The sequence below is a fragment of the Canis lupus genome, chromosome 7 (assembly GCF_003254725.2).
Source record: "Canis lupus dingo isolate Sandy chromosome 7, ASM325472v2, whole genome shotgun sequence".
Taxonomy (NCBI): Eukaryota; Metazoa; Chordata; class Mammalia; order Carnivora; family Canidae; genus Canis; species Canis lupus.
This window is the reverse complement of record NC_064249.1, coordinates 44,405,731-44,430,630: the sequence shown is the minus strand read 5'-3', so window position 1 is coordinate 44,430,630 and position 24,900 is coordinate 44,405,731. Positions and strand designations below refer to the sequence as shown.

General features: G+C 48.6%; 1 protein-coding gene across 2 annotated transcripts in view; it reads right to left on the bottom strand.

Annotated features, from left to right (window-relative positions):
- The window catches only part of LOXHD1 (lipoxygenase homology PLAT domains 1), a 166,911-nt gene that overhangs the window by 63,632 nt on the left and 78,379 nt on the right, over positions 1-24,900 (bottom strand). Inside the window, exons 13-21 of one of the 2 annotated variants that reach the window (XM_025428987.3) lie at positions 24,401-24,555; positions 22,593-22,753; positions 17,144-17,220; positions 16,031-16,227; positions 13,435-13,627; positions 9,065-9,225; positions 6,213-6,684; positions 5,587-5,741; positions 3,475-3,608 (exon numbers count right to left, since the gene is read on the bottom strand). In XM_025428987.3, coding sequence (XP_025284772.3) covers positions 3,475-3,608; positions 5,587-5,741; positions 6,213-6,684; positions 9,065-9,225; positions 13,435-13,627; positions 16,031-16,227; positions 17,144-17,220; positions 22,593-22,753; positions 24,401-24,555 — 1,705 coding nt within the window. Of the gene's footprint in view, positions 1-1,999; positions 2,255-3,474; positions 3,609-5,586; positions 5,742-6,212; positions 6,685-9,064; positions 9,226-13,434; positions 13,628-16,030; positions 16,228-17,143; positions 17,221-22,592; positions 22,754-24,400; positions 24,556-24,900 lie in introns of those variants that run through there. The other variant, XM_049112669.1, reaches the window with a different exon arrangement.

The window sequence follows — 24,900 nt, the reverse complement described above, 5'->3', positions numbered from 1 at the left end:
CCAGGCCAAAATCTCCACGGATGCCTGACAGTAGCTGACACCTTGTTCCTTCTCTCAGTCCTCCTGCCTTGGCCTCAGCAGGTTCTCCAGGAGAGTTGGCCCACCAGGAGCTTATGTTCTCAAGCTCCCCAGTGTGGCTTTGGAGCAGCATTTCCCACCCCCAGCCACCTTTCCAATGTTCTCATCCTGTTTTCCATCCCTCCATGTCCCTCATGCACCAGCTGGATAGGATTGCTCACCACTTGCTGTACGTGCCCTGTGGCCCCCACATCACACTATTCAGCTGTTTTGGTATCCTTTGTTCCAAGCACCGAGCATCAAGGTTTGTGAAGGCCTATCTGAAATGCCCCCTCAGACAGAAGAGCACCTTGAAACCCCACCACAAAGTTCCTCTCCTTCCTCCCCCATCGGCATTTGGGGGCACCACCTTAAGACAGCCGCCACCTCGCTCTGCCTTGCAGTCCAGTCCCACTGCTTCATGATCGCCTTCATAATCCCACACATCATGGCCATTCCTTCCTAGCTGAAGCCATTTCTACACGTGGGACCTACTGGATTCATATTGCCAAGGGAGAAAAGCCCACGATGCCTTTTGCTGGGTGTCAGGCATCGTGCTGGGCCCTTACATGGATCACCTTGGTTAGTCCACGTGACAACTTTGTGAGGGTGTTTTATTATACCCATTGTATGGATGGAACAACCAAGGCTCAGAGGGCCCCCCCCCAAGGCCACACAAATAAAGAGAGAAAAAGCCAGGAATTGAACCTAAAACATCTGCTTCCCAGACCATCACAGAGTTTTCTGCTCTTTAAGGGCAGAGTTGGAACCAGCCTCCTGACCCTCAGCACTTGGCATGCTATGTGTTTGCTGAATGAATGAATAAATCAATCAATACATCAAACTTAATTTTTATTCATTAGTTGACTTAGGAAGTATTTATGCTATGCCTATTGTGTGCCAGGCCCCCTTCTAGGTACTGGGGGGGGTGGATTATTGTAGGGAACAAAACAGATGAAGTCATTAGCTTAGGCAGGGACCTTATATTCTGTATTGAGAAGAGGCACAATGACAAAATACTACAGTTGATGATAGGTCAAATGATAAGTGAGGTGTAGAAAAAGAAACAAAAGAAAAGAAATAAAAGTTCCAAGGTGGGAGATGGGATGGAGCCAAGCAGATGACACCTGAGGAGGGACCTTACCTAGAGAAATTATGAGGGTGAGCCACTGTGGGAAGGAGTACCAGAGAGAGGGGATAGCCACATGTAAAGGCCCTGAGGTGAGACCATGGCTGTTAGGTTCAAGGAACAGTAAGGAGTGAACAAAAGGGAGACCAGGACAAAGAGTTAAGGAGGAGGCATGGGGAAGGTCCCTGGAAGTACTGTGGCTCTTACAGCAGGTTGTTGAGCAGAGGAGGAACACGCCCCTGTGGGCTGTACTGCTATAGACACAGGAGGTCTGTGATGCAGCATGGGGCCAGGAATGAGCCTCTGAAAAAGACTGGGGAAGATGGAGACTTGGAGTCTAAGTCACACTAACAGGACAGGATGGTGAGGGAGGAGGAAGAGATGAGGGAGCCAGGAGTGGAAGGGGGAAGAAAAAGAGACAGAGGGAAGAAGATGAGTAATGAGAAGTGGTAAAAATACAAAATATTTGGGCATAAACTTAATAAGACAGTAGAAAATTGTAAAGCATTGCTGAGAAACTAGAAGGAACACTTGGATAAATGGAAAAGCATACCTGGGGGCAGCACTTAATATTCTAAATATGCAATTCTCCACACATACATTTAATGGCATAACTATCAAAGTTCCAACAGGATTTTTTTTCCAAATCACTTAATGTCTTGATTTGAAAAGGTAAGAAAAGCTAATACTTTAAAAGAATAATGGAAGAGGACAAGTACTGACAGAAACTAAAATAGATGATAAGGCTACAATAATTTAAAAATTGGTGGGCTGGCCCAGAAACATCAAACCAGTGGAACAGAGTTAACTAACCCTGACCAAGATGCAAGGGGAAGTCAAGGATGTTTGGTTCATTCCTTTTACTTATGTTTTTGATGGCACTTTATCTTTTTCAAGCTTAAATGCCTTAGATTTTCAGAACATCTTGAAAATAAGTTGGGTTGACATCATTAAGCCCATTTATCAGAAAAGCAGATTAAAGTCCATAAAGATGGTGCAAGTTGTTCAGGGTGACTGGCAAATTTCTGGCACGGGACTTACTGAAGCTCGGGACCCTGGTTTCTAGCCATGGGGTTGTCCCACTGCCCTTGTGTGCCGTCACAATGACCTCAATGGAAAACCATGTCACAGGCTATGCATGAGGTGTGCCTTAGAGTCCTCATCTGAGGCAATCTCTTGGGCTGGTGGGGTAGAGTGGAGGTGGGAGATGGGGAGAGCCCCATCACCCCCTGCCCTGCACAGACGGGAACCCAAGAAGAGGGCATTCTCCAAGAGATCAGATTGTAGACCAAGAAGTGGAGTCAACTCATATTTATTTATTGGGCACACACTATATTCCAAGCACTGGCAGGCCCTCAGTGGCTCCACAACCCACTCAGGATCTTGCCTGCTTTCCTCTCTACCTCCTTACCCTCTCTACCTCCCTATCATACCTGGGAGCTTCTTTCATGTCTATTGTCCCTTGGCCCTTTGTGCTCAAGAGGCAATGGGGCCTAATAGTAGAAACACAGCAGATTCATCATTGGTGATCTGGAGTTCAGGTCTTGGCTCTGGCATGAATTGGCTTCACCAACTTGGGGCATGATTCCTTCACCTGTCAGGAGTACAATATCCTCTTCCCAACCTAGATCCTGGTGGTAGCTGGGAATATTGAGCAGGGGTCAGTACACTATAGCCTGTGGGCCAAATGTGGCCCACTCACCTGTTTATGTACCTCCCATAAGCTGAGCATGAATTTTACTTTTTTAAAGTGTTGAAAAAAACCTAAGGAACGCATTATTTTGTGACATGTGAAAATTACATGACATTCAAGTTTCAGTGTTCATGAATAAAGTTTCATTGGAACACAGCCACATCATCCATTTAGGTATCACCTATGGCTGCTTCCCCACTGCCAAGACAGGTAGATTGACTGTGACAGAGACACATGGCCCCAAAGCTTAAAACATTTACTCTCTGGCCTTTACAGAAAAAGTTTGCTTACTAATCCTGGTCTAGAACATTAAAACAATGGTACTGGAAGCCACTTCATAGTTGAGGAGGGACTACGTCTGGGTATGGGGACTGGAAAGGACAGGAAATGTGACCTTCTGAACTGATGGATCTTAAGAACTGACAGGAGGCCCTACCAGACTGGCACCTGAGAGGGCAGTAGCTCCAGGGGACCAGGGGGAGGAAGAAAGAGAGGCAAAGGTCACCCAGCCACCCCATCCTCACTCTCAGACCTCTTTCCAGAACTGTCTCAGAGGCAGGCATGGCCTTCCCTCCCTCCCCTCAAGCCCACTCACGTGATCTCATTGTTCATGTCTGTGATGTCTATTCTGTCCAGGAACCAGCCTGGCCTGTTGCCTGAGTTGTCATGGCGAATCCGAATCTTGGTCAGAGCGCCCAGATCAATAGCATAGATGGTGAAGGTGTCAGTCTGGGAAGGGCCAAGGAAGTACTCAGAGGGCTGGCAGGTCCCTCCGCGCATGCATGGGCACACGCGTGTGCACGCGCGCACACACACACACACACACACACGGTGCCTCTACCACACACACAGTCTCGCCATCAGCCTCGCCCTCCAAGCACCTGGGGCAGCCTGGGGCCAGCTCTGGAAAACGCAGCCAGTTGACCGGCAGTATGGTCTGCACTGTTGGTTTTTCAACCCCACCAGGAGTCGTCCCACTCTCACTGTGTCCCAGAGGATAGAGGGAGGAGCGGGAGGGCCATGAAGGTGACTGAGGGGCAGAGAGAAAGCAGGCTGGCTGGTCACCCACACTGGTGTAATGGGATGTGTGCGTGTCTGTGTGTGGGTGTGGGGGCTGTCATTGGGCATGCATGGAAACCCCACGCTATGTGTGCACCTGTGTGCATAAACCCCTTCAACCACACATTCTGACTAAGCACCTGTGATGAGCCAAAGTACAAATCCAAAGTGATTTACATAATTCAAAGTGTAAATCCAAAGTAATCTGCAAGAACAGGAGACTTGCACTTGCTCACCCTGTAGGTGGGAAGACGTGTAGACCATATGTCCACATACTGCACGAGGCCGCCTTAGGCCCTATAAGTGAAGGGATTCTTCTTGGCTGTAACTTTTTGAACTCTTTATAATGAAAAACATTTCAAGTCTACAGGAAACTTGCAGAAACAGCACAATGAAATTCTGCATGCCCTTCACCTAGATTTTGTGTTTGCTTGCCCTGTCTTTCTTTTTTGCTCATTGTCTATTTTTTTCTGAATCACTTAAAAGTAAATGACAGATACTGGGATTCTTCACCTCTAAATTCTTCGGCATGGCTTTTCCCAAGAATGGGTGATTCTTGTATAATCACGGGCCAATTACCAAATTCAGGAACTCTAACATTGACACAGTATTATTATCTACCATACAAGGCTGTATGCCGATTTCATCCAGCATGCGGGCCCGTGACACCCTCTCTAGCAGGTTTCTTCCTATCTAGGAACATAGTGGCTGTAATTTTTAAAGAAAACTATCAAAACGTGAATAAGCCCTAATCCTCAAGTCATAGCAAGGGTGTGTGGGAAGAAAAAGCAGCCTTTGAAGTAAATCAGAGGAACCCATGAGTACTTTCATGGGTTTGGTTTCTTTCTTTTCTTCTTCTGTGTAGATGAGGGAACATGGCTTTGAGATCAGGGGCAGGGATAAGAAAGGTGAGACAGGATGGCCTTTCAGCCAGAGGATACTGTAAAACTTTGAAGGACAAAGATGACAGCTGGATTTTTTGTGCTTTTCTCACTATACCTGGAAGAGGGGCTTGTGTGCATTTCTTTCAATGCTCGAAAGCCTTCATGACTCCCCCCCCAGCAGGACACATGGTCCAGACTTCTCGACTTTCTTTCAAGGCCCTCATGCCCCACCCCCGTTCATTGGGCTCGTCAAGTTTCCCAGAGGCAGCATCCACCCTGGCTCAGCATTAGTACAGCACAGCAGGAAGATTCACGGTCCCGAGCTGGCCTTCCACATTTCCACCCCACGTCTTTGTCCTGTGGTCTCGCCCTCGGGGAGCACCTCTCAGGGTCATCCATAGACATCTATACCACACTCACCCGCCATAGCCCAGTGTACAGCTCTCCTTCCCACCATGTTTCCTCCAAAGCACCATCGGCACTTCTTCCTCCAAACCCCTGCTCCAGCCACTCAGCACCTGAGCTTCTGTTACCTACACTACCTCTGGTTAGTTCCCATGGGATCATGAGGCTCAACGCCCCCTCTCTGGGGCTCTCTTATATTTCCCACCACAAAGCATTGGTGCTTACAGAGGAGCCACCCCCATTACATCTGGGTGGACTGAACAAAGCACCCTGTTGGATATTGTGCTGTGGGCGAGGGGTGGTAGGGATAGTCCCGGGAATCAGCACCCTGCCCAAGGACCAGAAAGTCCACACTCTACCTGTCCCTGCTCAAACTTGTTGGACTTGTCTGACTTCTTCAGGGGCCGCTCGCCTGTGTCGCCATACTCCTCACCGTAGATGGTCAGATAGACGTTGGCATCGGTGCCAGCCTTGGGCACATTCCCTGTGATCACCTGGACCTCGTAGGTGTTGGCTGAGGACAGAGGAAAATGTAGCATTGAGGATGCCCAGGCCTTGAGGTGGAGCTGAGGCTCAGCCTCTCGAGTCCAGCCACCTCATGGCAGCAGGAAGGACCCATGGAGTCATCTGCCTCTACACTCACCTGGAACTAGACCCACCTCTCCTCCCTACTCAGGGCTTTCCTTTGCTATGAAGCCCAAGAGGCTGGGAGTCACAGGGAACTGCCCCCAGCAGCCCTCCTACCTCAGGTCCCACTTGGAGTCGTGGTGAGCTGTATCTAGGCTCCTCCTGAGAGCCACCCGACAGGGGCAGAACTTACCCCAGACAGACACCTGTCTGTGGTGGCCATTCAGACCAAGGTCAGGATACCTACTTGGGCACCATGATGGGTGCTCCCCTATGGGGCCATCAGTGACAGGAGAGCTAGACACCCCCCTTCCCCGGGCCCCCTTCAGTGGACCAGCTGACCCCTCCTCAGGCTTACGCTCAGGACCCGGCCGGCCTGCTGGCACCAGCTCCACGACAAGTTCATTGTCCTCCTTGCCCCGGGCCAGCCAGCGGTGAGCTTCAAACTTGTACTCCTCAATCACCTCCTGCATCCCTGGCCCGAACTCCTCCTCTTCCTCTTCCTCTTCAGTCTCCTCTTCTTCCTCCTCAGACGAGGACTCCTCTGATGAGGATTCCTCCTCTTCATCCTCCTCATCCTCCTCGTCACTGCCCTTCTTCTTCTTCTTCTTCTTCCTCTGCAGCTTGGCCTTCAGCCGCTCCTTCTTGAGCAGCTGCCGCAGCTTCTCCTTCTCCTTCTTCTTCCGGGCCTCCTCTTCAGGTGTGAGGTCCACCTCCCGCACCACCAGGTGCCGCAGCCACAGTGTGTCCACAAACCAGCTGGGTCCGAAGCCTTCGCCCGTGTGCCCCAGCCGGATCTTGAAGACCTCACCCACGTCTTGCGCCTCCAGCTGTGCGAAGCACAGGGCAGTGGCTTGGGGGGCCCCTGGTGTCCTCCCCCCACCCCAACCTGCAGCGCCATGCACAGGCCTGTGTGCAGAGCCTCAGGTTGGGGAGGCCCGGAGCCTTGAGCTCAGAAGCTTCCGCCTGTTCCCTCCCTCCTACCATGCCTGGTCGCTGGGCCCACCATCCAGGACCCCTTGCAGGCCCCCCTCCACCCAAACTTAGTCCTTTCTAACCCCAGGTGGTGGTCAGCATGGTGTCCCTGTCCCTTGGTCTCTTCCCCTTCTCCCCCACCGCATGTGCGCATATGCATGCACATGCACACACATACACACATGCACAGGTCACACTCATTCCTGTTAGTCCCAGTTCCATAGCTTTCTTCATGCATTCCCTCACCCAGAATGCCTTTATTTCTTCCTTTACTCCAAGTAAAAGCTTTTTATCCCGTTTTCTGAGCTTTGTTACTACTTTTCAAATGTTTAATTTATGCTTTTCTGCATTCTCTTTCCAAAGTTTTTTCCAGCCTGAATCATATATATAACTTTTGCAATAAAAAGTATTATTTTTTTAAAAAGTATGCAAGAAAAGAATATTATTTTTCAAAAACAAAAAGAACATCTCACCCACATTCCCAGGAACTGCAAGCCCCTCCCTGAGTACATGGCCTCTTCTCTCCCCGACAGGAGAGAGGAGGCCCAGAGCTTGGCTATGGTCCTAGCCTGTCACGGATGCCCTCCCTGTCCAAATGAGCTTCTCCCTGCCCACTGGAGTGGGAATTTCTAAAGACAGGGACCGTTCATTCTTGCTTCTCTCCCCCGCAGGTCTAGCACATGGCTAGCTCAAAGAGCAGTGCAGATGGGCTTAGCTTTTCTTCAGAGAATTGGGTCCTCAGGCTTTGATCTGCCACTCTGTTCTGAGCCTCACACTGCAGTGAGGTCTAGCCCTTGTAGAGCTCAGGGGAGGGCTCACAGGGGGTGCCTGATGGTTGGGTCACCCTTAGGGTTTCCCATTGTGATGGGCCCTTGTCTGGGATTCTGAGCCTTTTCAAAGCCTCGTGTCACCAATTCTCCCATATGTATCTTGGTGAAACTAAGGCCCAGGGCTGTCCCATGTATAACTCAATGCCTCATCACTGGAGTCCAGGCCTAGATGAGAACTCAGGTCTTTTGACTGTTCATGAAGCTACGATGTAGCCAAAATCACCTTTATGAGAAAATGATCAGCCAAAATGGGACCCAGGAGCCCCAAGAAAGAGATATTTTTTCTTCTCAGCTACGGCGGGGATGGGTTCTGAAACTGGTAAATCTCTACTTCATCACAAGAGATCTCTCTAGCATTTTCCAAGGCACAGCATCCCTGCCATAACCTCTGCAGACAGGCCTGCTCACCATCCCCTCTGCCCACATCTGTCTGTCTCACCATTACTGCTTCATCACATCCAACCACACAGCCTGGTGGCACTGGAAGATGCTCTGCTCTATTACATCTCTACAACTGGTCCCCATTTCCCAAGTACTTCTCTGACATTGACTGTTTTTATCCTTCCAAAGACTGTGAAGTAGGCTAGGGAGGCAGTCTAAGGCTAGGTTTGAACTGATGAAGAATCTGAGGCTCAGAGAGGTGAAATGCTAGGGCCTCTACCTCCTCAGCAGTGTAATGGGGGATTGGATTCAGTGAGGCCCTCTCTGGAGTTAACGTTCCATATACCCCAGTCCAGCTCAGCCAGGTTCTGCTCTGCTGGGCACTGGGGTAGGATTCTTTGCTCAGAGCTGTTTGTGGCACACAAACACACAAAAACACTCAATATGAATATGCTCTCTCCTTACATATCTGCACACACATGCACATACATGCACTAGTATCCCATATAGAACACTCATGTGCATCACACTTGCATCTTCCTCTCCTACCAACAACATGCTCACATTCTCATCCCTCCCTTTTCTCTATTCAAAGGGAAGTGCTGAGTACTGGGGCACTCAGAACACAGCCAGGAGACTCCTCCCCAGATTCTGTATGGGAAACATGGCCCTGCCCATAGGCTGAGAGAGCTGTAGAATCAGAGGCTGGCAGTGGCTGCCAGTAATCAAGGGCCTCATGCCATATTTTGCCAAATTAGAATCATCTACTCCAGCAATACTCAGAATTACAGCATGTTAGCCTCCCTGGTAAAGCTTGTAGAAGCATAACCCAGAAAACATACCCCACCATAGAGGTTCTGATTTTACTGATCCAGACGTGGGCTGGGAGCACTTTTTTTTCTTAAAGCTCCCCTGGTGATTCAGAAGAAGCCAGGGATGAGAACCACTGACCTAGTTCAATCCTTTCATTTTGGGGCACCCATTGGCACTCTGTGGGTACTCCCACTGCCTTACCCACACACACCTGGAATATGTCTTTGGATGCACGATCAAAAACTTTCGAGCGGCTGGAGAGGAAGAGCACTTCTGTCTTGCCGTCCTCGCCATAGATCTGCACGTAGACTCGGGCAGTGGTACTTGCCCCGCCCACATCCCCAGTCCAAATCTCAACCTCATAATGGACCACTGGGTAGGCACATGAGGGAAAAATAGACATTCAGTAATATTAACAGCAGTAGGGGTAGTAAGCAAGATATTCCTGACCCTGTACCATGTCACAGGCATTGTCTTCTCTAATCCTCTCATCAGCAGGATAGGATTATCATTGCCATTTTGCAGGCTGACAAATTGAGGCTTAGAGGAACTGAGTAGGTGGTAGAAATGGCAAACTCAAGCAATCAGACTCCAAAGCCCAGCCATCCCCTGCACCACATATAACTGTTGGAGCCAGGATTGAGAAGTAGGCAATATACCAGCTAGCATTCTCTGTATATGCCCACCCCTGGGCGGACACCAAGATACAGAAAGAAGCAAAGGCTGTGTGTTTGTCTGTTTTCCTTATTTTCAGTCAAGGACAAGGGATTGAAATTATAATTTTCTTTTGAAAAAAAATATTCTTAAAACTTTTATTTATTTATTTGAAAGAGAGTGTGTGCACATGCACACATGGGTGGGGTGGGCAAAGGAAGAGGGAGAGAGAAACCCAAGAAGACTCTGTACTGAGTGTGGAACCTGACCCTGAGATCAGACCTAAGCTGAAACCAAGAGTTAGACGCTCAACTGACTGTGGCACCCAGGCACAAGCAAGCTCTACACCCAACATGGGGCTTGAACTCATGGCCTCAAGGTCAAGAGTTGTATGCTCTACTGACTAAGCTAGCCAGGCGCCCCTGAAATAATAATTTTCATTTAAATATACGCATCTTTCAGATGATATCAACAGATACATCTACACAAAGAGTTGCCTGTATTTTGAAGTAATACTTTATCAAGGAGTTAGAGGGTAGAAATGTGCTACAGGTATGCACCACTAGAGGGCACTACCCCCCAGTGAAGAGCAAAATGTCTACCAGAACTATGGTAGACCTTTTCTTTTAAAGTTTGCTGTGCTCTCAGCAAAGCCATTAAGATGATAACATGATTTTTTTTTTCCAAGATGAGACTTATTTTCAACAAGATGGAGGATCTTCCATTACTATAGCAATGTGAGAGATTTGAGGCAGAAAGCAAGAGACTGGCGGAGAGCCTAAAGAAGTTGAACTGGCGGGACGCCTGGGTGGCTCAGTGGTTGAACATATATCTTTGGCTCAGGACGTGATCCCGGGGTCCTGGGATCCAGTCCCGCATGGGGCTTCCTGCATGGAGCCTGCTTCTCCCTCTGCCTATGTCTCTGCCTCTGTGTGTGTGTGTGTGTGTGTCTCATGAATAAATAAATAAAATCTTAAAAAAAAAAAGAATAAGTTAAACTGGCCATCTGGGGAGTGAGGGTGGGAGAGTGTATGGACAGTGGGGGAAGAAGGGTAGATTCAGTAAAAGCTGACATTCCAAATGGAGAGAATCCCTAACCCCATTTCCTCTGAGATCCTAGACCAATAAGCAGCCAGAATGATACAAAAACTTGGATAGATAAAAATGGGCATTCAGAGAGTGAGAACCAGCTATTGGAAATTAATATCATAGCTGAAATAAAATATTCCATAGCAAGGGTCAAGTCAAAGACAGCTCATAAGAACAAAAGAGGAAGTTTCCCAAGAACAAAATGACAAATGATAGAAAGGTAAGAAAATCAGAGGAATTCCAACATCTTACCAAGAGTCTAGTTCTAAAGAATACAGAGAATAGAAAGTTGGAAATTGTCAAAGAAATAATATCCAAAAAGGTCTCAGAATTTAACAATGCTTCTAGAAGGAGCCCATGAGTTCCCAGAACAATGGATGAAATTAAAATGACAAAAGGCAGTGAGGACATCATGACATTTCAGAATGCCAGGAATAAAACTAGGATTCCATAAACTTCTGGAGAAAAAAAAACCCCAAAGGGTTGGATAACAGAATGGCATCAGACTTCCTAGTTGCAACACTGGGAGCTAGAAGATGGTAGCATAATTCCTTCTAAACTTTAAGAGAAAATGAGTTCTAACCCAAAATTCTGTAATGAGCCAAATTCCTGATCAATTGTGAGACATTTGCAGACATTTCTCCTCCATGCACTTTTCTCAGGAAGCTACTCAGTGGAAATGAAAAGGAGGAAGAAACCAAAGAAGAGGAAGACACAAAGTCCAGGAAACAGGAGATCCAACCCAAGATAAAAAAGAAAGGAATTTCCAAAAATACGGCCAAAGAAAGTCCCAAAGGACAACTTCTTGGCAGCCTAGAGCCTTTAGAGTTTCCTAAAGAATGCCTTGGGGTGGGGAGTGAGTGGAAAGAGGTGGAGAGGAAACAGAATTGCTGTTGGGTTTGGACTTATGAAGATAATTTTAGTTCCACTGGAGAGATGGAGATAAAATGATGTTATGGGAGAATTTTCTCCTCCTTTCCAAATTCATGGTTGAAGCCCTAAGCCCTAGTATCTTAGAATGTGACTTATTTGGAGATAGGGCCTTTAAAGAGAAAATAAAGTTAAATTGAGACCATTAGTGTGAGGCCCTAATCCAATATGACTGCTGTCTTTATAAGAGGAAGAGATTAGGACACACACATGCAAATGCCCAAAAGAAAGACCATATGACCATGTGATGTAGCAAGAAGGCAGCCATCTGCAAGGCAAAGAGTAAGGCCTCAGAAGAAACTTAACCGTCTGACACCCTGATTATGGACTTCTGGCCTCTGGAACTGAGAGAAAATAAAATTCTGTTGTTTAAGCCATATAGTCATGGTATTTTGTTATGACAGCCCTAGTACACTAATATGGGTAGGTGGGTATATAGAAATACAGAAGGGTATATAGAAAACTATACAAATGAAAAATTAGGCCATTATTAACTCCAGAAAAAACAAAAAGTTGTACAATAATTGAAATGCAATCATCATACAATAGGTGTCTCAGCAGTGAATAATATTTACACAGTCATAGTAATGTAAAAATTGAATATTGATGTAATTTTATTGAAGGCTGGAAGGAAGGGAAGCCTGTATGTACACACACACACACACACACACACACACACACACAAGTTAAAAGAGCTAAATTCTCCTCTTCCATTGTAGGAAGTCAAGAGTTTTATTATGAATAAAATAATAAAGAAATTGGTAAGCAAATTGTTTAAAATATAGAGAAATTTCAGAGGAAAAGTGAAAGTAATTTAAAAGTTGTTACCTTTGAAGAAGGGGGAGGGTAAGGAGAAGGAACTACTACTTTTTAAAAATCTATGTCTTGTTAACTAGTATCTGTATCACTATAAAGGAAATCAAGTTTTAATTTCTAAAAAGAGGAAAAGAGTTGATTCTTCACACTGGCAGGTACCATGTATGTATGTCTATGTGACACAGTCTTCAAGGAATCTACAGGATAGTTGGGGAGGGAAAATGCACACATGAAAAGACACAAGGAGTTGTGGGCAAGGAAGAGGTGAATTCATATTGGGGTTCTTTCTCAGGGAAGCTTCTGGGGGAAGTGAGCCTTGGGCCATAGACTTCAGGGTAAATATAGAAATGCAGAGGTGAGGGAAGTGACATTTTCTGCATCAGTTTTTGGTGCCACTATCTTCCTGACCCTCTACATAACCTCTTGTTTCTCTAACCCCTACCATAACTATAGCTTTCACATCACGTGCAACAGGTAGCCAGGTCACCTGGAATTTCACCTTCATTCAGAGATGTTGCCACCCTATCCAAAAATGCCCTCCACCCCTGTGCCGTGACTATCACCCTATCCTGCTTCATTTCCTTCATAGCTCTTACTTGGATTGTATTATATATTTATTGTTTGCCCCGCCGCTTCCCCTGGTGGAATGTAAATTTCACAAATGCAAGGATTTGGTCTATTTTGTGCCTAGGACAGGGCTGGCTCAGAGAAACAGTCAATATATATACTTATCAAATAAATCTATGAATAAACAGCTTTACCTCCTCAGCCAGTTTTCCTAGTGGAACACACGGACTATGTCTCAAACTCTTGTATACAGGGCTGAGAATATATATTTTTAAACAGAGTTATTTGCTGTCTTTATTCCGGAAAAAAAAAATGCTTCATTCACTGAGTCCTCAGTTTCTCCATTTGTAAAATGAGCCCTTTTGCCCCTCCTAGACCCGTGATACCCCAGGCAATCAGAAGCCCCATTATCTCCCCTCCTTGTTAGGAAACAAGACCCAGGTCACCACATAGTCCCTCTTCTTTCCCCACTACCCCATCCCACAGGATAAACTGCTCAAGGTCCCATCACTGCTGCTTCCGTACATTTCTGGATTTCCACGACCTCACTGGGATAGAGCTCCACTTCCAGGCGCCCATCGGCCTGGTTCTTGTCCAGCCAGCGGTTGGCAGGGAAGGTGTACTGCTTGCCTTGGCGGGGCACACGGATCTGGACGCTGCCAAGGAACCAGCTGGCGTGCATGCCCGTGCTGTCATGCCCGATCACCAGCCGGCTAATCTGGAAGGAAACGCAGGGTGCGAGTGAGCAGAGCTGGTGCGTAGAAACCTCCGCGCCTCCATACCTACCCACCCCACCATCCCCCCCAAACACTGGTGCAAACTGCTGTCCTCAACCCAGATCTTCAGTTCCCCAAAAGAGGAGGCCACTCAGAAGGAGGAGGCTGGGTCCCAGTCTTGTCTGCCACCAGCCACCTGGACTACTGGGGGCCCATTTCTCCTGCCCGGAGCCTCCGTTCCCTCCTCTTAAGAGCAGCTCACCTCTCAGGGAAGTTGTGAGAAGCACATGAGGGAGTGGGCATGATGTGAACTTTGAAAGCTCCAGTATGTACTTGGGTGGTGGCTGCACAGGAAAGGGAACATTCAAAACATGAACCATTTGCTTCTAATATAATCATGGTATTGATTTGGCTTTGTTCTGCTTTAAACAATGCACTATTGTATGTACCTCTGCATTTTTTTCTTTTTCTCTGCACCGTCATATAAGTGACATGGTAGGTAGACACCCTCTCAGGACAGCCTCTCTGGTTCTATGCTCAATCTCTCCTCTTACCCTTGGCCCTGAGGAACATATTTCTCTTTCCAGTAGCACTCAATTGTCCACTTGCTTTGCTATTTTACATTTTAACACCTTTACATTTGACATAGACAATGGCGTCAATCATCATGTTACCATCCTTATGAATACTTGTTTCTCCAATGTTGAATCACTTTAGTGTTTTCTTGAAATGCTGTCTGTGGGGCAATTCTAACATCAGATGGAATTATCAAACAGCCTTTGAGATCCCTGCCAAGCTTCCCCCCTGATTCTCTCTGTGTTGGTTTGGAGGGTAATGCTAGCCATGAGTCTGGGGCCAGAAGGCTAGCTCTAGACAACTGTCCCTCCAAGCCCTGTTCTTGCCCTTCTGAGTACTAAGTGCCTCTTTGAGCTCATCATGAAACACTGTTGTAACTCAGTGCATGTCTCCTCAGACTACTGGAAGGAAACCAGCTTTGTGTACAGAGCCCGAGAGCCTTTTGGGTGAGTGCCAGGGGTCACAGGAGAGTGTCACTGTCTGTGGTGCTGGGACAGTGACAGGACCAGCTGAAAGAGTAAAGACAGAGATAGGTGTCTTCTACCTGACACAGTGGGAAGCTCCTAGGACAGAACTTCTTAATTTCCTTCAATTCCAGAATGCCCAGCACCTACGTGGAGCAATTATTCTGTCAATAACAGCTAGCGTTTACTGAGCGCTTTCTGTGGGCTTGGGGTATTATTAACCTAGTTAATGCTCACAACAATGCCATTAGCATCCCTTGTCGTTATGAATGAATGCAACAAAGGTGAGGTCACTTACAGGCTTGGCAGGTAAGTGGAAATGTGGGGCCAGACTGACACTCCCAATCTCTTGGCCACACTGTCTGCTGAGTGTGTTTCAGAAACACAAGGAAAGGCCCCAAACACCATTCTCCTTCCCTCAGATGTCTCATTTATCTGCTGGCTGTTACCAGAAATCCTCAGTAAAGGGAACAGCATTTCACTCTATGATTATTAATTCTGCTGAAAATGTAAATACCTTTTAAGGAAGGAAAACTTTGATTTACCGTCAAGGTATAAAGAACTGATGTGAAATCTTCCCTCTGAGAGCATTTTCATGGAGTACTTCAAATAGAGTGAAGCTCAGAGACAGGGGAAAGGGATTGCAGAAAGTGAGGCTGCAGTCAGGGAGTTGTCAGCATCCCAATTCCCACTAGCCACATCTTGAGAAGGGCAGGTGGTAAGAGGAAGCCCAGTTCAGATATTTCTAGAAAAGTTTCCAAAACTATAGTCCAGGGGGTTAGATCTGTGCGTTTCCAGATGAAGAGCTTAGGCTGCTAGCAGCAGGGCTACCTGGGGCCTTGACCAAGTGCCACCTTCAAAGGCAGAATCTTTCCCTTGCTGCTCAGGGTGTGCACTGAAACAAGTTTCCTGAGCGTAATTCAGATGCACAGTCATGTTTGGAGTTGGGAAGTATTTTTAGCCACTCTTTTCCTTCCCTGCGTGCCAGCATTCCCTTCTCCAAGACACTGGGACCCACCTACACTGGTCTTGGCTCTGTAGGTAAAGGAAATGTTGAGACCACAGACACCAAAAATAGTCACTCCATCCCTGAAGGGACTGCAGAAGCTTAACCACTGTCCACATAGCTTCTGCTGCTCTGGGTCATAGCCAGATAACAATGTATGTCTCCTACCCCCAAGTGGGCATTCTTTTCCCTTCAAAATGGGTTCACCTGTGTGCATGTGAGGATGCATATGCATGTGGTGTGTGTGCATGTGGGGGTTGTGATATGTGCGTGCACATGTGAGTGCGTGTGTGTAGTCACATGTGGATATATGCAGGGTGGGGGAGACCATGTCACGTGGTCTCAGGAAGGGGACTTACAGTTCCGATGTTCAGGGTCTCCAGGGTGAACTCATCCACTCGGGCACGTTCAAAATAGTCTTGCAGATTGTTATCAGAGACCAGAAGAACTTGCTTGATGGTGTCAGATTTATCCCCATAGAGCTTAATGTAAACTCTGGAGTCTGTGCTGGCCCCAGAGACATCCCCCGTCTTCAAGCTGATGTGGTAGCGGAAGTCTGGATGGACCAAGGTGAGAGGTGGGGAGGGAGGTGAGGTTAGTGCAGGGCAGGTGGGAAGGGCTGGAGCAGAAGGGTGGTCTGCAGCTGGGGTGGGACACAGGGCTGGGGGTCAGCAGCTGAGCCCTTGTGCTCTCTAAGCAGCTCCACAATGGGACAGGGCTCCCTTCTTCTCTGTCGGGTCCCCTCATCTACAACACTGGGATGCTAACCCCAGCATGGCCTGCCCGAAAGGTGTGAACGCTCCGAGAACAGGTAAGCATTCGAAGAATGGCAAGTACAGGGCCCTTGAAGGACCCAAGGCAACCGTTTTGTCCAGTTTCTCATCCAATGGGTGCGGAAACAGAGGCAAAGGAGCATCAAGCTTTGCAGACGGTGTTTAGCACATTATATATGTAGAGTTGTCACTAAGGACTTTGATCTTGGCTTTACAAGCTAGGGATCCGGGCTTTAGAAGGTTACACGTTTGGTTCAAGGCTGTTGACAGTTGAGCCAGGACTGAAATTCTAATGTGGACCTAAAGCCCCATCGTGAAACAGGGCACCATGCAGATGGTGCTCCATTTTCTCATCAGAAAGATCTGCATTGCCTGTGCCTAAGGGGAGATAAGAACGCCTGTTGGCTAGTGGTACTGCCTTTGTTGCTCTTATCGACAGAGCCCTAGATGTGCTCAGGGCCCCACATCCAAAGCCACAAAGAGACTGTGTACACAGCCCAGACAGCGAAGAAAATTGCAGATCATCCCTCAGAGCCTCTTCCTCTCCGCCCTCCCCACTGCTGCCCCTGGGGTGGGGGTGGGGGAATGAAGGGAAGAGCACATGCCTGTTCCAAAGGCTTACTTCCATGCAGCAAGGGGAAGGTGCCTCTCTCACCGGAGGCCTACTCACCACCTCACCTGCTCATCAGGACGACTTACTCTTCAGTGTTGCATTGCTGTCACTGGGCAGCAACTCTCGGACCAGCTGACCATCATCCTTATCCTTGTCCAGCCACCTGGTGGGTAGACAAGGGGCTGTTAGCTCTCTGAGTGGTCCACCGCCAACCATCGCACAGTTCCTGCAGAGTCACCAGGGAGGTCAGAACCGTGAGTTCGGCAGAGGAAAAGGCTCTACAGAAGCTAAGAACAAAGAGTCCCCACTAGACTGGAGAGGGAGGACTGCCCTGAGGAGGTGATATTGGCTGAGGTTGGAAGGATGTCGAGGAGTTGGCTGGGAGAAAAGGGAGGTGCTTTCCCAAGGGAACAGCATACGTTGGGACAGAGCAGGGCCTCCAGGAGCTGACCTGAAGGCCCCTGTGGATGGAAGGCAGCAGGGTGTTGGGGGCAGGGAGTAGCTGGCATGTGAGGAAAGGAGGCTGGAGGGGTAGAAGGTCACAGCATGCAGGACATTGGCAACCGCAGTAGAGAGTCTATCTTGAAAGCCAAGAATATCGGTGTCATTGTTATCAGCAAAAACAATCGTCTCTTTTTGGGAGAATCTATTGTACAGATGGCACTGTGCTGGGGGTTCTGGGGAGAAAGAGAAGGCAGAAAAGAGGCTTGGCCCTCAGAGAACCTACCACCTAGTTAAGAAGATAGGATAGATTAGGGGCGCCCAGGCGGCTCAGTTGGTTAAGCGGCCAACTCTTGATTTTGGCTCGGATCATGATCTCAGGGTCATGAGACTGAGCTCCATGCCAGGCTCTGCACTCAGCAAGGAGTCTACCTGAGATTCTCTCTCTCCTGCTCCCTCTGCCCCTCCCCATGCTCACTCATGCTCTCTCTCTCAAATAAACAAACAAACAAATAAAATCTTTAATTAAAAAGAGAAGCTGGAATAGACTAGCCAAGGCATGGAAGACCAGGACAAGGATGGTTGTTGGAGCAAAGTAAGTGCAACAGGAATTTAAAGAAATGAGAACAGTTTGTGGGGAAGGGGTTTTGCCCTGAGTCCTCAAGGAGGAATGAGATTTGTCAATAAGGAGAGGCTGATCTGGACCCCACGGGGCCAGGTTTGATGGCAGTGACTCATCTATTCACCAGAGTGGGCTGTGGCTCCAGCTCTCTGCTGGTCATCCACTCTTGGGGCAACATGTTGGACCAGTTCACCCAAAAAGCACCATCCCCACTGAGCCTGGGCATGCAGCCTGAGAAATCAGATGACCGTGCAAGCATGAGATGCCCAGGCCTTAGTACTCACAAGGGTCTGTGATACAGGTGATGGAGCAGAAGAAATGCCCATAATGTTCTCCAGCATCCTGGGGAAGCCAAGATACTTACCTCTTGACCAGTGTCTCCCGTTTGCCTTGGTCCTGGAGCTTGTCTTGGCAACCCAGCCCTGTCATACTCCTGGCAGGGAGGTACCTCCTTGGCCACAGAACCCATCAGGGAAACCAAGGCCTTGCCTACTCCCCAGCCCTCCCGACACGGAGCTCAGGTCTCCCTAAACCACAATACCCCTGCCAATACACCCTCACATTCCCATGGGACCTTGCTGCCTGCTGGCTGTTAGCTCATAATAAATGTTACTCAGTGGTTGAGTAGTCACACTCACTGTGGGCTTTGGTGCTGTGTGTCTTGAACACCAAAGTTATCTGGGATTCCAAGACAGGAGGATGCATTTGCAGAATTCTTGGCACTGACAATGGTGGAGGTGGAGGGGTGGGGATGGGAGAGAGATTTGAGAGCAGGAACTACTGCCTAGGGCCCCTCTGATCAACCCATTAGGAGTCTCCCCCTCTGTCCCATGGAGGTCGCCCGGCAGCTCCCACAGCAGAGACTGTAGAGAACGGGGTGGTATGGCCCAGCCACCCTCTTGGGGATGGCAAGAATGGAAGCCAGCAGCCCCGCAGGCACTGGGAAATCCATGCGCCCTTTCTCTACCACTCACCCACCACCAGGCTACTCCAGCAGTAAAGGGACACAGTGGTTTGTCATTTTAGTTTCCAACTGGAAGGTATTAATAAATATTTCCAAATATAGTCATTTTCTTTCAGCTTCAGACACTTGGGTGAACGCCTCTGTTGGTGATTTTATTGCTCTTTCCTCAGGCTCATAAGAAACGTGAACATCTGCACATGCATGTACACACAACACACACACACACACACACACACACACACACAGCTGCCAGAGCTGAAACACTCACACTACCTGATCCTGGCAGAGAAGTGTGATAAAGAGGCCTGATTTGTTCTCCCCCAAGCAGCTAAAATAACAGTTCAGGTGAAAAAAGCAGCAGCGTGGGAGTGCACACTCCATCTCCAGGTTCTTCAAAGTCCTCCTGGGTCCTGAGTCAGTAAATGCCACCACATGCCTCAACCAAGGCAAAGGAATTCATTTTCTTAAAGATGCATGAATGCTTTATGGGTTTGGGGGCAGGAAGGTCTCTAGGGTGTTTGAGGGCCTTGACTTGCCCTCTGCCCTGCAATCAGAATCACTGGTGTCTTTGGCAGACTTGGCTCCTTTCCAAGCACAACCCCATTTTACCCTTACCATCACTGTAAGACACATGCTGGTTGGGAAGGTGCAGATGACCAGAGAAGTTAAGAAATTTGCCTAAAGCCACACAGCAGGGAAGTAGCTAGACTCCTGGTCCCACGCTATTCCTGAACCATGCATGAGCACTGTAGGCAGTGTAAACATCCCAGCTTTCTCCTCATCCTCTTTCCAGGATCCCTGTCCTCTTACTGACCTGCCTTAGGGCTCGGTCCTCAGAGTTCTTCATCCACACTCTCCCTGAAGGATCCCACATCCATTTCCCTGACTTTAAATTCTATCGTTATGCTCTCATTTTCTGGAGCTATTTCTCAAGGCCTGACTCAGCCTACTCCACTCACAAGCATCTCAAACCTACAAACCTAAAATGCCCCAGCTAAACCTCCAGAGTCCAGCCCAGCCCCTTCCCCACAACCCTTCCTCCCCAAGCTCCCTTCTTCAGCAGGGAGCACAGTCTCTGCCCAGGTCTCCAATTGCCCTCTCTCTTGTGGGCACATCCTATGAGCTCTACCTCTAGGATCTGTCTCTAGGGTAGCCCCATCTCTCTACCTCCACTGCCACCATCTAGGGCCAAGCTGCCATGTTATGGGTTTAAATGTGTGCCCTGAAAATGATACGTTAGTCTTAACACCTAGCACCTCAGAATGTGACCTTATTTGGAAATAGCGTCCTTCTAGAGGTAACAGAGTTAAAATGAGGTCATTAGAGCAGGCCTTAACCCAAAATGACTGGTGTTCTCATAAAAACGGGAAATGTGAACACAGAGACACATGTGTACAGAAGGAAAATGATGTGAAGACACAGGGAGAAGATGGCCATCTTCAAGCAAAGAATGCCTGTGACCACTCGAAGCTGAGAGGCATGGGGCAAATCCTGTTCCGGGCTCCTTCAGAGGAAGCACGGCCCTGCTGACACCTTGAATTAGAACTTTTGGCCTCCAGAACCACGAAACAAAAATTCTGTTGTTTAAGCTACTCAGACTGTAGCACATTATTACAGCAGCCTAGCAAACTATTGCGTGCCATCTCGGGCCCTGCAAACCCTCCTACCAGGCCCTGTTTCTCCTCTGGACCCCCTATAGCCTGCCTTCCCCCCAGAAGCAGAGGGAGCTTCCCAAAATGGAAGTTCCTTGTCCAAAGCCACATAGTGGCCACCTGTCCCTGGCCTCTGTCCACCTTGACCTCACCTGATGACCTTCTACTCTGACTACCTGCATTGGTTTCACTGAAGTTCTAGAAGCCTCAAGCTCTTCCCCCAGCACTTTCCTTTCTGTCCGTCAGGAAGTCAGCCTAACTGTCTCCTCTGCAGACAGAACTAACCAGAGCCTCCATCTCTAAGTCACTGTCACTGCTCCTGTTAGCTCCGCACCATCGTGTGTTTCCTTCATTCCATTCCTCATGGTTCGTAAGTATGGCTTTCTTCGTTTATTCACTTGCTTACTGTTTAGTTCCCCTCTAAGCTATACACATCTGAGGTCAGGGAGCAAATGCATATAGCAAGTGCTTAATAAATATCTTTTGAATGGATGGAGATAAGGCTGCTCCACTGAGCGTTCCAGCCAGACAGCCTCCTGGCCCAGTAGGGGGGAAATGAGTTAGTGATGGACTTGGAGAGAGGCCAGAACTCTCCCATCTCATCCTTCATCCTTAGGTGCCAGGCAGCTCCTCACCAGTCTCTGCATGAGCCACCTCTTCGGTCCATGCTTCATGCCATTTCTCCAGCCTGCATGACCTACCTCCCTTGTCGCCATCCATCTACCCTTTGATCTCCACTCCCAGCCCTCTTCCTAGAAGGCTTCCTCAGCCTTCCCAGCCCCTACTGTGAGCTTCTCTCTGTCCATTAGTGCCACTCACTTAGAGCTGTCTGAGTCATTTCTTATCTTTTTAATGTAATCCCTTGTAATACTTAGAGTGGTTAGACTTTGAAGACTGTAGAGGTCTTTGTCATGAACAAAAATGTTTCACTATTATTGTCCCATGGGATTGTCCTAGTGGCCTTCCATAGCTGGGAAACTCCTCCTCCTGAGCTTATGGAGGTGGTAAGCAATTCAGCTGTGGCAAATGTGTCTGCCTACACATGAGTACAATTGTGTGTATGGTTAGAGGAAGAAGAATGCATCCACTGTGGGGCTGGGCTGTTGGGCAGCTTGTCCTCACCCACTCCAAGGAAGACTGCCCTTAGCGCAGCCACCCTCACGGAGCCTGAGCCAGTCCTAAAGAAGTGAGCTTGGACATGCAGCACCTTGTTGATGGGTGCAGGCTGAATCCTTTGCAGAGCCTGGCAGGTCCAAAGCCCCAAGCCAAGAATACTGCGTACACCTCCCTGATGTTGCCACTGAATAGGAATGGCCAACTTGATGGTGAAAAAAAAAATCTCTGTCAGTATCTTCTAGAAATCGATGAAACCCCAAACTGGTTATGATAGAAACCCAAATATTTAAGAAGAAAGAGAAAAGAAACTTTACCTCACTAGTAAGTTCAGGAAAGGGAATGAAAACAAAATAAGGTATCTTGGAAAGACATTCCCAGGAACAGATGTGGGTAAAGGCCCATCCAAATGGTAAAAAAAAATCACATTTGATTCAAAAGTTTAATTCAGCAGGTATTAATAATCTGAGGGAACTCAGTTAAATTCTGAAACTGTCATACTGTATCTTTAAAAAGTCATGAAATTTTGGTACTTAAATAGATATCCCAGCAGTGCACTGGGACACCTGACACTGGCTCATCACCCATAGGTACAATGGGGACACAAGTCTAAGCGCCACCAGCAGGGCCACTTCTTCTTGCACCAGCTACAACCTTAAGCCACTGTTTTGCTCCCAGATCCGTGGTGTGGGGAGGGCCCAGGACCGAAGCTAGAGAACACAGAAAGCAGCCAGACTACGCACCTGAGACACGGGAACTCCACGTTGTCACTCTCGGGCTGCCCCTCTTCTCTCACCAGAACCCGCTCCAGGAACCAGCCGCTGCCCCCGCCTTTGCCGTCATGCCTGATCCTTACCCGCCTCACCTTCCGCATGGTGACTGACTCAATGGTGAACTCATCGGCCTTCAGAGGGGAACACAGCAAGGCTAGTTGGACAGTGGCACCCTTGGGACCCAAACACCAAAGGAAAGACACAGGCCCAGGACTCAGAAAAGCCATGGCTGATGGGTTGGGCTACTGATCTTCCACAGGTGGGCTGAGGGATACCTAGAAAGAAAAGTCTAACTCCTCCTCCAACTGCCTCCACTGAGAAGTCATTCCCTGTCAAATTCCCAACAGGGAAGGTCTGTATTTTTTTGGTTACACCATGACCATTCTCTATGATCTCTTTCTAAAAGGCAAATCTCCCAGCAGGATGAACACGGTAAGCTGGTACCATCAGTAACCATTTATCATGAATTAGTTCCTTGGCTAATCAACTCGGGCTCCTGCTACAGAAGGATAGCAGGAGGGGCATGGCTAGGACTGATTGGCGGGGGCGCTAGTGGTCTTGCTAATTTCATAGTTTTGCCTGCCAGTGGGGCAGCAGGAGTACAGTAGGGGCTGAGAGTTACCAAGCCCACATGAGCACACCTGGGAGCCTCCAGAAACAGGATCACAAGGGTGGGATTTATGGATAAGGGAGTGGGATGGAGATAGAAGGAAAGCATGTGTGGGGGTGGAAGGCAAAGAGGAAATGTAAATATCTACGTGAAGTCACCCCCTCGGTCCCTCCCCAAATGAACCTGGATCCACCCACGACTCTCAGATTATTTTTACTATCATAACCTTCTATGACCCCAAGAACCAGGCCAGCCTGGAGTGGCCAGAGACAAAGACCTCCACTCAATTTCCAAGGCTTGGCTACCCTCACCAAGGAAGGGCAGCAGAGGAGGGAGAGAGCCAAGACTTTTGGAAGGTTGATCTGCGAACCGCTTCAGCTGGTGAGCGCTTTGAGCCTCACTTTATTGCAACAATGACTCTACCAAGCACCAACCCTGTGATGCAGGCCAGGCAGTGCATCTGTGTCCCTAATCCTCACATCAGCTGGCCACAGGCAGGCATCTCTTCCCCACTTCAGACATGGGGAAACTAAAGCTGGGGAAATGGAGCAACTGGCCCCACCCTGAGTTTGCCCCCAGATCTGCTTGGCATGTTCCCTACTGCCCCACATGCGGCCTCCCCAGGAAGCTCATTTAACAGGTAGGGAAGAACAAGGGGACCACCCTGCACATCTATAAAGAGAGTAGGGGCAGAACCCAGCTCTTCCACTCCCATATTTCATGTCTTTCTTGATTTCTTTTTCAAAGAGGAAATGAACAAGTTGCCCCTAATGGTCATGTCTAGCGGAAAGAGCAAAGTTCCCAGCCTTCCACTAGCCTGTGTCCTCCAGTCAACAAGCAAGGTGCCAAGCATCCCTCCCTGCCTGACCATCCCCTGCCCCCAGGGAAGAAAGGTGCTGCTCCTACCCGCAAATGTCTTCCTGTTCTGCCCCCCTCTCAAAGCTTAGGGGTGTGGAGGGGACCATGACCCCTGAAAGGGTGGTTCTTCAGGTCCCAGCTGGATAGTCCCAGGAGCCTAGAGGCTCTATCATGCATGTTAGTTTGCTCTTCCCTTGAACAATCCTCTCTGACGACTGGGACCCAGCATCGCTATCAGAGCAGGAAAGACAAGGAGATGGGACCTGGGACAGGGACAAGGGGGGTGGGGTTGGTACATGGCTATACTCACATTCCCCTTCTCAAACAGGTCGGTGTTATTCCTGCAGTTGTAGAGCAGCCGCTCCCCTGTGTCCCCCACATCACCAAAAAGGCAGAGGTAGACATTGGCATCGGTTCCTGCACCTTCGAGTTCTCCAGTACACACGGTCACACGGTACCTGGCCACTGTAAGGTAGAGAAAAGAACACAGTGGCTGACCTCCCCTTGCTCCCAGCATTGGCCCTATTGCTCCTGTCTCTAAGCACCTCTTCCCTTTTTCCCACTACCCCCTCAGGTCTCGCCTGAGCTGACCCTGCTGCCTCCCTGGCTTCACAAAATCCCATCTCACCCAGTCATGGATCGGCTCACCTGCAAGACTCTCTTCCCAGACAAACCAGAGGTTCTCAGGCTTGGACAAGCATCTGTATCCCCTGGGAAATTCTTGTAAGAATGCAGATTCCTGTGTCCCATTTAGACTTCCCAAATTTTAGTTTCCAGAGGTGGGATCCCTAAAACCACTTTGTTGATATG